Here is a 15,558-nt window from a genome sequence, read left to right as displayed (position 1 = left end):
TGAGAGCAACTTTTGTGTGCTGCAGATGTACCTTTCAATTTGGTTCTGGCTTAAACCAAAGGCCTGTTTCCAAACGTGTGAAAAGCTAAAACTTCTCCTTACAATACTTTTTTCACCCATGTATTAATGTGCATATAATGACATTAAAGTGTGCTCATGTAGCACTGTTGACAATGTATATATGAACTGGACATTTCTAAAGTGCTGATATTTATTTCCACAAGTTCAGTGAAACTTTTGGAGACAATCCACATTTTTGTAGAATATAATGTATGGGTGGCTCACTTATAGACAGTTCAAGTTACAGTATGATGGTACACATAAAACGGTGTATGCCATTCTGCTCATTACAGGAATATGTTTTGGGATTGTCCTTATGGCCTTGTTGTGTGTGCCTTATCCATGGCTAATGTATAGATGTGAGACTGTTCCCTTAAAATTCCATGTCAGATGAGGTATTTAACAGGCACATCTCATTAAGGTAAATAATTACCAAATAATATTTTGCACAGTATTAATGGTTTAATATGCTGCTGAATGCATTAATGTCTCCTGTTCTTCCAAATGAAGCTCAACCAATGCTACACCAAGGGTCTACGACCAGGGAGGAACCACTTTTGGATCAGGAACACACTCCAGCAGAGGCCAGCAAGGCTCAGGCTGGTCCAAACAGACAGCAGGTCAGGCCTCAAGAAGTAGGGCAATCTTTTGGTAGCAGGGTTATTCTTCTTCTCTAGTGTCCACAGGTCCAGGAGTGTACTGAAGAGTGAGTCTGAGTGGCCCTGAGTGTCCAACTTTTACATCTGGTGTCAACTTTGCAGTGGAAAAAGATTCTGGAGTTTTCCCCCACAGAAGTATATGGAATTTCCTGCCTCCCTGTCATTGCTGTACTGGGCCTGAGGTCACAAAAGGCTAGTGTGAAGTTATTTGTGTGTGAGCAGAGGCAGTTTCTCTGGAGTGCAAGTGTGACTGGTGACAACCTTGCCCCTCCCATCTAGTCAGGATGGGCAATCCTGGCAACAACAGTCCTTCTAATGTGCGGTTGTCTGGGAGAAATACACCAAGGCCACCTGCCAACTACACCTATTCCTGTAACCCAAGAAAAGGGTGCAGACGCCAAATGGTTCGGATGAGAAAATAATCCTTCCAACTTTCTAAACATGTGATTTTCAGAGCTGTAATTCATAATCCGACTTTATCATTAAAACGGGTTTTTACATAACAATTCTCTTGAGTGTACACATGACATTCCCACCTGTTCATAATCAAAAGTTATCACTCGTTAAATGTAATATGGTAACTCAATGTTATCATATGGGAATAAGGAATTTGTGTGTTTTTCAGTACCGGGACATGTGAAACTTAAAGGTACATGTCCAAATATTTAAATACAATGCACCCTGCCCTATGGGCTCTTTATGGCCCACCCTAGGTTTGTCTTATATGTATTAAAAAGGGGGTTTTAGTCCTGGCAAGGGGTTTATTTTGCCAGGTTGAATTGGCAGATTAAAACTGCACACACAGGCTACAATGTCAGGCCCGAGGCATGTTTTAAAAGGCTGCTTAGGTGGGTGGCACGATAAGTACTGCAGGCTCAGTAGTAGCAATCAATTAATTTTCAGGACTGATAACTATAGTACCCCTTTATTAGGAACTTATAAGTAAATGAAATGTGCCCATTGAGTGGAATCCAATTTGTCCATGTTTAAAAGAGAGAGTGCAAACATTTCAACACTGGTTAGCAGTGGTGAAGCACACAGAGTCATAAAACCAACAAAAACGAATTCAGCAAACACGAGGTGTAAAGGCAAAACATTTGGGGACTACCACCTAAGGGTGTCACATCCAACATAGTGCATGTGGGGCACAAGTTACAGTTACCTATAAACGGTGAACTCAGGTTTTTGTCTTGTTTTTAAACATTAGTTTTTGTTTAATTTTAACACCTAAATATCGCGACACTTTAATCTTTGTTTTTTCCAGTGTATTATTAGGGTTTTTATTAACCCCTTCAATGCTGGTGACAAAGCCAGCTCGTCATGGGCGTTACCTGCGCTGCGCGCATAACGAGCTGTCTTTGTCACGTAACGCGCGATTTTCGAATTTTCAGCGCGCAGCGGGAAAACCCGCTAGCGCGCATGCGGTTAACGAAAGCTAAGATCTTATTACTACATTCAACTATACCATCACCGTACCCTTTGTTTGTTTGTCAATTTTCAGGGTCTTTTCATCATATTGAGCCATCTCCCCTGTAGAGAAGTGGAGACTGGTTTCAGGAGATTCCACAGGCCCAGCTTCCATCGCCCCGCAAGCGGTGAATCACTGCTGCACAACGCCTTCAACTGTGAGCAGAAGGGGATTTGGAGCAGGGCTGTGCATCTAGCCAGGCCCTGTGCCAAACCTTGTCAGGGGCAGCTAACCCCGCTGTGCATTGCTACTGGCCATGCGCAGGCTGAGGTTGTTTGACTAAACCCCTATGAGGAGTCAACACCCTGCGGCGCACACCCTGCTGCCAACACTCTCTTAGTGTCCAACTTCTCACAGCAGTTGTCCAAACCCTTGTTATGCACAGCCCTTGGTCATTTGCAGCAGGCAATTATCTACAAGGCCTAGCATCAGTAGAGAGTCATGAGTGCTAGAAATTAAAGTCACACCTATTTACAGCAAATCATGGTGCATTAGTCTAAATGCCTGTAAAAAAGGTTATCCTCAATCATAGGTTTTGTCTAAGGAAATGCAGAGGTTACACTTTAGTAAATGAAGTCTTCTTATCCCCTTTAATTAAGTGCCCTTCGAGCTACTTCTTCAGGAGAGCCACAATTAAAAAAAAGAAATCGAATGATCACATTTGGTTTTAGCTAGTTCAGAGCATCAAGTATCTACACATGGTCAGATGCTCCATTTTAAAACACCCAAACACAGCTTAATCACTTGGTTTCTTTTAAATGTCTCTTTCATTGATGGATTTTAATAGTAATATTTTCTCACGGTAACTCCTTCCAGTTTCAATAGATTGGTTTGCATTCTGTAGTGTGTATTCAGATATACATTGTGATGAATACATTATTTATCACAAACAGTCACGCTCAGCCTTGGGCCTGTGTATATCTAAACAAATGATAGTCAGGTCCTAGATTTGTACACGTTACCGCTAGTGTGAAAGAAAAAACTTAACATGCGAGGTATACAGCCTTGAAGGGAGGCTGATGACCACATTGGGTTATAACATATATTTTAGACACTAGTAAAGGAAAATCTAAATCCATGGGTTCCATATTTCCCATGTATAGATTGAACACTTAACAAGTAGAACTGAGCGAACTTTTGGGTCCCAACAAAGACAACGTTAAAGTCCCAATGTTTGCATTTCTGGCACAAACGTCAAGCATTTTGGATCCAAAAAAGAATACATTTAATTGATGCGCCTTTTTGGGTTACATAAAACAGCAGTATACAGAGATAATGTTATCATATCTCGTGGTCCATCTTACCGTTACTGTTAAAATATTCAATACGAGACAATTAAATAAATACCAACAAGGTTTAACAAACATGATGCAACCCAAACAGGTACCACAGACCTGCAATCTTTAATTCCTTTCTTACATAATAGTGTTTGACCAAGTGCAGTATGCTTCGCAGCAAAATCTCTTGCAGGACCGTATATTACATTTTTATGAATTTCAACTTTTGAATAAGATTGTCTCTGCAAAACACAAATTAGTTGACTTAACAAAAAGAAGCAAAGGCCTGAAGGAAGCCTCTAATAAATACAAAATATACTGCACATCTCAGTCACATGCTGCCCTTTATTAAGTGCCGAGGGCACTGCAATGTACATCTTTTCTTTTTTAATGAAACCGTCCTCCCACAAAAAAAAATTGTTACAGCCCCTGAGAGACATTAAGAAAGCAAAAATATGTTCAATGCCTCTCAGCTGGAAAAACATCTACCATCGAAATGTCCTCAGTCAACTTGTTTCCGAGTTGCAGGATTAGATCTGAACTGGGCACATTTCCAGGTGTCAGGTCTATGAATATTATCCTGCTCGTAGCGACAGAAGATGCTCTACAGGCTAAAAGCTCGTCTAAAAGACGCACGCACAAGGTTGCAGGGGAAAAGCGGGATTTAACAGCTACTCTGACATCCTCTTCGCCGATCTTAACCCTGCTTAAATTCCAATTAATAAAGGGCATTTTCTAAACAAATTGGACATCCTTTTGTCCTCAAAAACATCAAAAGATGGAATAGCTATATCCGTCACGTAATAGTTATAAGCTCCAGATAGAACGTTTGGGCATGGGTAAGATGTGTTTTGTTATTTACTGTGCATGCAAATAAAATGACATCCACATCTAAATCAGACACGCCAATGGATGTAGGTCTGATGGAACAAGTTGCTTTGCACTTTCAAAGCCAGAACTAGGCAATGCAGATGGCTTTGAAAAGATCAAGGAGCTTTTGTTGATGTACAAAGAGTCGGGTTTGTCAATGGCGAAGCACCATGCTTACAGTGTGACTCATTCTCAAGGCAAAAAGGCCAGAGAGTGGGCGTGTCCTTGTGGGTTTGTTAGATCATGTGTGTTTGTTTGGCAGAAGCTAAGGAGGACCGGGATTGTTGGTCGTTATTTCATGCCCTGTGCATGCTGTAACAATTGGCAAAGTAGGGTTGTGTTCCTCATGAACAGTGATTTTTGACAGTTAGGCTCTTCTGAGAGGACCCTGCAGCCACTTCCTGCTCTTCTGAGGCATTGTAGTAGGGACTTTTGAGCCCCAAAACACGACGGAACAGACTATTGCGAAAACAATATTGAAGGACAAAATAGTGAAAAGTAAGTGCACAGAGGGAGGTAAGAATTTACTATTCTTACCTCCGCATATACATACCTTGAACATTTAATTATATATATCGCCATGGTACATACATGTGGAAATAGGTATAGAAAATGGATAGAAATGTAGGGGCTCATTTAAGAGAGCCCTGCAGCAATTTTGCAGCACCTAAAGTGGTACATGCATGGCGCAGGGCTCTCAAATATTTAGGAAGCCAGACAAAGTTCATAATTCATTAGCGTGGCGACGGAGTGCAAATTTCTGTGTTGTCTTACTGTGTGTCCAGGAGGTATTCCATGGGTGTTGGTGTGGGTTTTTCTCATGCAACACCCATGGATTTTGAAGTTGCCCCAGATTTACAAAGTGATGTAAACCTAGGGAAGTGTCAAATCCGTACGCCTACCCAGGCGAGGCATGACAAGGTGAAATATGTTTATTTCTCTCAATTGTTGTCTCTTTCCTTGTGTACTGCACTTTGCATCACACAGAGAAAGAGGAAAACGCCTCATAGGATGTTTTTTGTGCAGGAATGTGCCCTTACCTGCAAAAAACGATCCTTCCTGCAATGGAGACACACTTGTACCTTGGTGCAAGGGTGCCTATATTTGCTTTAGGTTGCAGAAATGGAACAAGCACAGGCTGAAAGGACTGGAATGCACCATATTGCATAAATATGGTACACTCCTTCCCTTCCCATTCTCCCTCCTCTGCCCAGAATTTCCAGAGGGTGATGCTCTTCATCCAAGATTGGATGAACTGCAACCACCTCAAACTAAATCCCGACAAAACCGAACTGGTTTTGACCGGGAGTGGTTGCAGTCTCTGGTCCCCGTCTTTTTGGCCCGACTCACTTGGTCCCCCTCCCCTCCCGGTTCCAAAGGTTAAAACCCTGGGCATCTTTATCAACTCCCAGCTCTCCCTTCACACGCAGGTTCACTCAGTGGTGTCCTCTTGCTTCTTTTCACTTCGCACTATTCGTAAGGTTTCCCGTTTTTTTTCTGTTCCCGCCCTTAAGCTTATCCTCATGGCCATGGTGCTATCGTGCCTTGACTATGGGAATGTGGTCTACAATGGCGCCCCAGACTACCTGATCCGTCGCCTTCAACAGATTCAAAATCAGGCTGCCCGCCTGATTTACGGGCTCCCTAAATTTCATCATGCCACCCCTCTGCTGCAATCTCTGCACTGGTTACCGGTGAAGGAGAGGGCTCTCTTCAAGTTGGGCTGCATGACTTATCAGGCTAGGTCAGGGACTGCCCCTGTCTTCCTCTGTGATGTCATATCACCCTACCTTCCGGCCAGAGAGCTCCGCTCATCTCACCAGGCCCTCTTGACAATTCCCCGCTTTAGGAAGAAGAGGTCCGGGGGGACAAGATTTGCGGTCCTAGCTCCATCCTTTTGGAACTCTCTCACTTCTGCCCTTAGAGCTTCTACCTCCTATGCGGAATTCCGCAAACATCTTAAGACCTTCTTGTTCTCCAGATCCCTAGCAGTCTAGCCTCCGTCTTTATGTCCACTGGTTCCCCGCTACCTAGCGCCATGAAACCGTCCCGGTATAAGCGCGCTCTACAAATCTGTTAAAATTCAAATTCAAAACTCCTGCCCTATGCCAAAATCCCATAAATAAGGCAGTAAAATTACAGATTTTGGGTTGCTATTTAGGATAATGTACACAGACACCTTGCTGCACTACACTGCATGAAAGGAAAAGGGAAGGAATGCACCGTATTTAAGGCAATGCAACTCATTCCTGCCTTTTCCCCTGCATTGGTGCGCTTTTGGCAGCCTAGCGCCAACTCAGACAACCTCACATCCTTGGTGTGAAGCTGCTTACGTTGCATGCAAGGTTTTTTTGTGCAGGAAGGAACATCTTCCTACACAAAAACAATCCTGAGAACCATATTCCACTTTCGATGTGTGCTGTAGAATGCAGTACACATACAAAGAGGAAATAACGAATAAATAAATATATTTCTCCTTGTGATGCCTCACCTGGAAGGCGTATCTTTTTGGCACATTCCAAGTTTTGGTATATCTGAGAATGCATCAAAAGCCATGGGAGTTGTGTGGGAATATCGACGCAATGCCCATGGAATGCCTTCTCAGGGCAGCGTAAGGCAACATAGTGATTTGCACTGCATTGCCTTAATCCAGATTTATGGAGCCACTCAGGGCCGCGCAAAGTATATAAACAAAAAAGCACAAACTGAATTTACAGTCAAATAAAAGGAAAACAATGTGCATAAAAAGATAGAGCCGGAAAAATACTTTAAAAAAAAGAAAAACGTACGAAAGTCAAAAGATAATTATAAAGTAGGGATTACCATTAAATAACAATTAGTTTGGTGGTAAAGGACATGTAAAGAGTGCGATATTCAAGGGCATGATAGTTTAAAGGAAGAAATATCAGCTGTGCACTGGGTGGCTTTGCATTCCCATTTAGACTTAGACTGATTGTTGTTAGACATGGTCTTAAATTTAGTTCATTATCAAATTCAAGTCAGGGTTTATCTAGGCCAGTTCCTTACAAACCCTGAGACAGTCTCTTAACATGTACCAGTATGATGCACGTTGGGTTTGCAGATACACATAGTTTTAACATATGTCCGGCCTGAAGCTCATTTTAACTTACGGAAACGTATCACTTGGCTCCATCCGATATGTCTTGACGATGTTAGTTATATACATTGCTATTGTATTGTCCTAGATCCCTCCCTCACTCACGTTGGGTAGACCATGGGCATTAGAGCACTATGCTTTAGGAAGTATCATTCCATGGTTATGGAATCTCTTGTGATTTCTCTCTCCACGGCCTCTTAATACTCCTTTTTACCTGATGATTGTCACTCTGCAGGGGTAGTTTGCATAGTTTGGACCATGGAAATTCAATTGAACACAAAATCTGCATTTTGCAAAGTGAGCACATATATTTTTTGATTTGGCCTTCAGGACCATTTGCAGGAGTTAGCAATATCTGAGTCTCTTTTTTGGTAAGAGGATCAGTTTTCATGTTTGAATCCCTAATACCAGCTTAGATAAGAAAATTATTAAATTGTTTTATGTTTGCTAATTTTATCCCAAGGAATATTCATTACCCATTAAGTTCCCTCATGGTGGACACAAATAAGCTCAGTGCCTAGCATAGTGTATTGTGGGGCCCTATGCATGCAGAGTGCATTGTATGAGGGTCATCCCTTGGAGGAATTGTCATTTGGAACAGTTTGGACTCAGATCTGAGATTTCACAGCAATTCTATTATTATTTCACTCTCCTGGGAGCATTACATAGGTGCTCATTACCTCCTAAGCACTGGAGACACCTAGGGAAGTTGTGAAGTATCTGAAAGTGGTATTCCCGCCCACCCACATTCTGTTTGACTTTGCAACTCTTGAGCTAACTGGCTATGTTTGTGGCATGCTGTTGGTATTCATCTGAATTACTGCATTAACATACATTTATTTCCAGTCTTCTTCTCAGGTCACTAATACCTCAATGGTATTCACTTTCATGAGTCTGATATGCTCCTTCTCCCATTCTTGGTTCTCCTGGCCCTGTGACACACTTCCAGGACAGCACTCCTTGGAAAGCTCCTCTGAGCAGTGAGGCTTTTCATGATTCTTCTCCATACACGCTTCTCAAAGTTTTGGGAAGAGAGGTATAGGGGTGGGGCTATAGTTGGGGAACCTAACCTCACTGATGTCTGACTCTCTACACTTCTTGCTCCCTGATTCTCGCCTCCTCCTCAACCCCTTCCCCGCCTCTCATTCTGCCTCTCCCCTTTTCTTCACTCCCTTCTCGCTCTGAACTTCAACACTCCCACCCCCTATTGATCTCCATCGCCCCTAAACACCCAGCACATTCTATTACCCTATTTTATGTAACTCATGTTTTAATGCACATTGTTTTACTTTGTTGTAATTGTTTACCTATCTTGTAAAGCGCTCTGATACCCCCGGGTCCAGTAGCGCTATATAAAACCTTGGAAATAAATGTAAAAAAAAAAATTCCAGGTTTTTTTTATGTATGGAAGCACTTAAAAAATGTGAAGTATTAGGTTCACCTTAAAATGACTCATAATTTTGGGGAAGTAAAAATCTGCCCCATGCTATATTTATGTCTTGGCCTCACATATGAGCCTATAGAAAGATTTTCTGCCGTATTACAATGGTGCTACTTTAGTCCATGCTTTTGTATCCTCAGCTAAGGCTTAGCAAGCAAATGGTGGTCTATATATGATTATGTGTGTGTACATTAGGATATTTTAAATTTCAACAATCTCCAGTTCAGTGAAGGCAAGGTGAAACGGACAGGCCAGCACAGTGATTACTATTTTCCTTGTTAGGGTCCACACACTACCTGCTCCTCAAAGGATTGCCTTTATGTTTCTGGGCTCAATGTCAGCTACCAGACACTCACAAGAGCAGGAGTACCAAGCCTAAAAAAACTATCATTTGAATCTGGAACGGCTACTGGTCTGCCATGCCAGACTGTGGCCAGAACCAGGGAATAGGAACTACTCAGAGAGCAGAGTGAGGAAGTTGTGCCATGACGCATATGACACGTATGACACCTTGAGCATGTGTACATTTACACAACAGTGGACCCTAATATGAAATTAAAAAACACATGACATAGAATTGCATTGTCTATCAAAAGAGAATAAATAATGTCATCATGGCTGAAGCCTCAAAATGGAAGCATGTATTCTGTTATCCTAAATACACACACATTTTTGTGTTCAAATCAGAGGAGAACTCTGCTGTCGTTGTGAGGTTGCTGAGTCGGAGTTTCAGCACAGCTGATTCCTCTTTACCCTTTTCAAGGAGGGATGTCCAACTTGTGACCAAGATGGGGGCATGCATACACTTAGCTTCAGGTACTGAGGAGTTAGATCATCCATTAGGGGATTCTTGGCAGAACACCCGCCCTAGGCAACTAGGTTAGGGAGCGCATCATGGACGAATAACAAACAACAACATTTGCAATATGTATGTTTAGGCCCTGTAATAAATGCTTAAGGTGTCATAATAGTCTACTTATGAGTGGAATTGTAAGTAGTGTGGATTCAGAGAAACTAAACGTGCACTGTCAGGCAAACAAATGTGTGTCAAAAGTCATAGTGTAGAAAAGAAGGCAACTTAAGAAACGTGTGTATGTAAAAATGGCAGTGTTTCTTCCCAGGCCTAATCTAGGTACGTGCCGAGATCACTTGCCATCTGATGTCCATCTTGGAATGATTCTTTACCAATAAATGTTCTACAAGTTGTGCTGAAAGGACCTTGCACTGGAGTATACTCCTATGGTGGCACATCCGACGTTGATTTTCTGAGCTGTTTGGTCAATATATAGAAGATGACAAGCACAACAAATGGCTTCAATTACATTCCTGATGTTACAGCTGGACAATTGCCTCAAATGTCCAGGTTACATTTGGTTTCTATAGTGAATTGGCGTGCGCTACATTCCCCACATTTGTAGTGACCAAGTCCTCATATAGCATTGATTGTTAATTGCAGGGCAGAAGGCCTGTCCTGACAAGATGATCTTTTAAATTATTTCCTCTTTTGAAGCCAAACATAGGTTGCTCAAGTGCACGGCCATCACTCATCTTAATGTTGTAATGTTTCTTTATACATTTGGTTAGGAAATAAGAAATGGGAGAAATGGCAGTCAATTTTGTCCTGTTTATTACTCTGATGGGGTTACAGCTTAGCTTCATGAGGGCAATACTATGCTCTTTTTTTGGCCCTTGTGTCAAGGCGTTGTGGATAGCATCTTCGTATCAGTTTACTGGAAAGGATTCCTGATTACATAAAAAAGAAACCTTTACTTGTACAGTTTCAACAATTCCGCAGAAACGGCCCAAAGAGAATTCAATCATGCAGTGCTCTGGGATGATAGCTGGAATGTGAAAGAAGAGTGTTTCAGAAGGCTTGGGGAACAATCAATTAAACCATAGATTGTCCCCAGCTTTGACCTTGAGATCTAGAAATGGTATCTATAAATGGTATTAGTGTATTGTGAATCATAATCTGTGCAATGCTGATTGAAACATTCAAGGAATTCACGTAATAATGCATCTGAGCCTTGCCACAACATACATGTGTCTATCTATCTTTTTCACAAAATGATGTGGGAATGGAAAGGATTTGTTAATGTTTTAATAGTAGTAGATTCTAAATTGTCCATAAAGAGATAAGGGCCACATGTATCAACATATTTTGTATTCGCCAATGGTGCAAATCGCTAAATTCAGCTGTTTGTGAGCACAGAATTGACTTTCCAGATGTATGAAAGGCGTTGGCAGTGCATTTTAGGTAATTACAATTTTTGGTGAATACCTAAAATTGTGACTACTAACAGGGAATCGCAATTTGTGATTTTCTAGGCACATGTGGCAAGCATTTTCTAAATGCTAACTTTGCATTTAGGAAATGCTATTACCATGGACTACATGTTGATAGTAACCATGACTGACTGACTGACTGACTGACTGATAGTAACCATAGGCAAATTTTGAAAATGCACAAAACATGCATTTTTAAAAATGCCATGGGAGCTTTACCTGTGCACATTTTTGGGGGGTGCCTCAGAGGGGCCTGAGGCTCCTGAAAACCCTTGGTTTTGCAATACCTAATTTGCGATTACCAATTAGGTAATCACAAATTAGCTAATGCAACACCATTTGCACCTATTAGGAAGCCACGTAGGAACGAATGGAGTAGTATTACCTAATGCTGATTACCTATTTACCGAATCGCTATTTGGTAAAATTACGAAATCGCTAAATCTTTAGTTATTCCTTACATACATCACATTTTGTGATTACCAAATAGCAATTCAGTAAAATGTGTTATTTGGCAATTGCAAAATGCTATTTTGATACAAGTGACCCTCAATTTGGAGCAAACATTGCTACCATCAATATGCCCTTAACCTGCAAATAAAACGTATTGTCCAATTGAAAAAAAAACCACTACTGCAGCTGTCTGACTATCTGGGGTGCCGTATCTACGTCGAACTTGTGTGACATGAACCCAGGTAGATGCAGTAAGAATAATGGTTTTCATAAACGACAAAGCAATTACCTTGCTGAGGACATCTCAACCAACCTACTATATTGAAGACCCTCGTTTACCACACAACAATGGATAAAGGTTGAGTTTGGCAACCTCTACAAAGACCATATGTACTCTGACCTCACAACAAACTTGCACCATGCTTAGTGCAAATATTGTCAAGGTGCAGATCATTTATTATTTCTTTTCAAGGTATACATTATTTAAGAGCAAATTATCTAATTTTCAGTGTTTGTATGTACACCAATTTGCATTAATCAGCAGGGAAGAATGGTAAAGGTTTGTGTTTATTTGTATGGCAATACCATTGTATATAACCATTTTTATATATTTTTTTAAAGCTCTAGTTTGTGGCATGGATGAGATGTTTTGTTATTTACATTTTTGAAACAATATGATTTACAGATAAAAATATATATTAAAATTCAACAAATAGTTAACTGGATGGAATGTTTTCACAAATAGAACTTAATAGTTGATTTGCAATACATATTATTTCTAATACACTTCTCCCTCATTACCCACATACCCATGCTGAATTTATATTTACATACTAGGGATTTGTTGTATTCTGTGTACCACCACAAATGCATCAGACACTCCTACTTTCACTGGATGATTAGTCGAGCTTATGTGTGCCACAGGGACAGGAATCTGAAAGAGAAAATATTGCCAATAATTAGTGGCCATACCGAAGCACCCACAATTTTTTTTCCTTATACGTATATTTTTTTTAAAATCTCAAACAATACTTACAATAATGTAATGTATAATATTTATGATACTATCAATAACTTTTCCATGGAGAGCAACAAGTCCTGGATTCTCTTTACTTACTCAAATATCTATTATTCCTAATCACAGACACTTTAATACTGTCAACATATTTTCTGTGTTTGCCCTTGAATAAATAAATACACACTTTGAGAAAGGGGATTATTATTTGGTGTGTATTGTAGTCCACCAAAAGTAATAGTATCATTATTCTTGTTACGTCCAGTCAAGGTTTCAGTAAATTAAACCTGAGCGCAACCCATGGTAGCTATAACACAGACCAGACTGGTTTAACTTAAGAAAATGTGCAAAGCACTTAGATGTCCCAAAACAGGTAAAAAGTCAAATACACAACACAATAAACTACCACTTCAATTTCTAATAATAGATATTAATTCTGTGAACAGGATGACACCGAAATGAACAACATCCAATAAGGGTAATACAATATATGAATTTTTAAAGATTGTAATGAAAATAGAGACAAAAAGTATTAAATGCCAACTGTGGTCATATGGTTGTGCTTGATAGGCACCCAGGCAAGATTTAAGACCAGGGACAATAGAGTGCAGGTCAAATAGAGAAACAGGTTCATTCAGGTCAGAAGCTTTACCGTCTGTACTAGCCTCTGAAATGTAACTCAGTAGTTCTCAGTCAGTTAAGGCAGTAGGTTGTGGTCGATATGGGCTCCATGGCCTGAATAGTAGGTCTGGGCAGTAAATTCCATTCTGCTTGCTGAATTTGTGGAATTTGGGTAATTTCGCGATCTGTGGAGAACGCGGAATTGCCAAAAAGTCAGTGATCCGCAGCTTTTCAGATTTTTTGCTTGTTCGCGCTTTCAGAATGCATGTTTGCAAGATATTTCTCATGAGAACACGTAAACAGCCGTTTCGCTGGCCCACCCCTACTGAAAATCTATCAGATGAGGTCCAGCTGAAGCTGTTGACTTTTTGGCAAGAAGGCTCAGAGCACTCCAAATTCATTGCCAAGGAAGGTTACTCGCTGGCCCAATACACTTGGACCCTTCGCCCGGTGAAGATTTCTACTTTAGAACTTAGTAGCTTTTTTGGAGCTCGGATTTGTTCAAATGGGCAAAGGTGAAAGCTGTAACCAAACAGGGATTTTAGCACCTTGTTGTGTCCCTGTAGATGATCCTGATTACAAATAAGAGCAGACACAGTCTTTCGGATCTCCTCACAGGTCTCAACAACAGGTGAAGTCGCTCTTCCACACACCTCTGAAGAGGATGCCCAGTGGGTGAGGGTACTTCCTGTTCAATCCCATACTAATAGGGAAAATATTCCCGGGGATAATCTTACCAACTTTTGCGTCGCTTTTGGCATGCGCTATTGCAAAGAACCCCACAGTGACCCTCCTTATGTAAATACAACATGGCAAAACCTTTCGTTTTCTGTGCTAACATACTGTGCCCACTTTGGAGGTGCGGCCAGTGCAATGGGTTTGGTGCTTTGCTGACTAGAGGGACAAAGGAAGGGGCAGGCACAGGTATTAACCTACATATGCCGGTGACATGGTATGCCTTTTTGGATAAGTAAGTAAGGGTCAGATGTAGGTAATCTCGATTTACCTACTCTTAAATACCGAATCATACCGATTCGGTGTTTAAGAGTAGGAAAATTGGATATAGGTAATTCACTTTTGAAATTACCGAATCAGAATGATTTGGTAATTACCGAATTGGTATTTACCGATTCGGTAATTGGCATTGATGCCTGAGGCCCATAGGAATCAATGCCAATTACCGAATCGGTAAATACCGATTCGGTAAAATTACCAAATTTGCAAAGGGGACAGGGTTTCACTTTGACACCCTGTTGCACCCCTCAATTGTGCATGGGTGCACATGTTGCTGACATACATGCCCTTAGAGCATGTATGTCTGCAACATGGCACATTTTCTAAAGCAAAAAAAATGCTTTTTGAAGGGTTCTCATTATTTACCACAAACTTCTAGTTGGTGGTAAATAACGAATTCTTAAACCCTTGTATCACTGATTACAGTGCTACCTACATGTTGAATTACAGAATCGGTAATTTTACCAAGTCGGTATTTTACCGAATCGGAAAAATTACAAATTCGGTCAATTACCGATTCTGTAATTTAACATGCCCTTACATCTCAATAGCCAAATACCGGTCGGAAACGGCTGAAAATCGGTATTTTCGGACGTTTCCGACCGGTATTTGGATACCCACATCTGGCCCTAAGTCTTTATTGCTTGATTTATTTAAATCTTAGCAGTCCATACAGTTATAAAAAAACACATCTATAACACAATTTCATATTTCCTCAAAAACAAGGTTACTATTTCTAAAAGAAGGGTTTAACTGGTTAAAAGTACATTTGATAAAACTATAGTGAACTTCTTGGTTTAGGCAAAGTCTGTGCCCATAGGTCTAAATGGTAGATTTTTATTTAGTTTCTTATAAAGCGCAGGAATTCGACCCCCGGAGGGGTATCTCCGCGCTTGCGTTCTTACCACAAGCTGGTTGGCATAAAGACAATCAGGCCGGAACGGTGAGAAATTACCAGGTCAGAAACAGATGGGTCTTTAGGCATTTCCTAAATGCAGTCAGATTGGGGTTTAGCCTGAGGGTGAGGGGCAGGGAGTTCCAGAGGGTGGGGCCTTTATATGATAAAGCTCGGCCTCCCTGTCTCTCTTTTTTGATCCTAGGTATCTGAAGTAGAGCTTGATTCTTAGAGAGTAAGGAGCGGCCTGGTTCATAAGGTCTGAATATTTCGGCTAGGTATTTAGGACCAACACCAAACAGGCATTTATGAATAATACAACAGATCTTGAATTTCACCCTCTGATGAACAGGCAACCAGTGTAGCTTGTTTAATAGGGGG

At 40.9% G+C, this 15,558-nt stretch overlaps 1 protein-coding gene across 1 annotated transcript in view; it reads right to left on the bottom strand.

The window, feature by feature from the left end:
- PLXDC2 (plexin domain containing 2) overlaps nt 1-15,558 on the bottom strand; it is a 1,375,592-nt gene that overhangs the window by 342,453 nt on the left and 1,017,581 nt on the right. Inside the window, exon 7 of the mRNA XM_086941957.1 lies at nt 12,467-12,566. Within this exon, the coding sequence (XP_086798083.1) occupies nt 12,467-12,566 (100 nt within the window). The remainder of the gene's footprint in view (nt 1-12,466; nt 12,567-15,558) is intronic.

Source organism: Lissotriton vulgaris, chromosome 10 (assembly GCF_964263255.1).
Source record: "Lissotriton vulgaris chromosome 10, aLisVul1.2, whole genome shotgun sequence".
Classification (NCBI taxonomy): domain Eukaryota; kingdom Metazoa; phylum Chordata; class Amphibia; order Caudata; family Salamandridae; genus Lissotriton; species Lissotriton vulgaris.
This window is presented reverse-complemented; position numbering and strand designations above follow the sequence as displayed.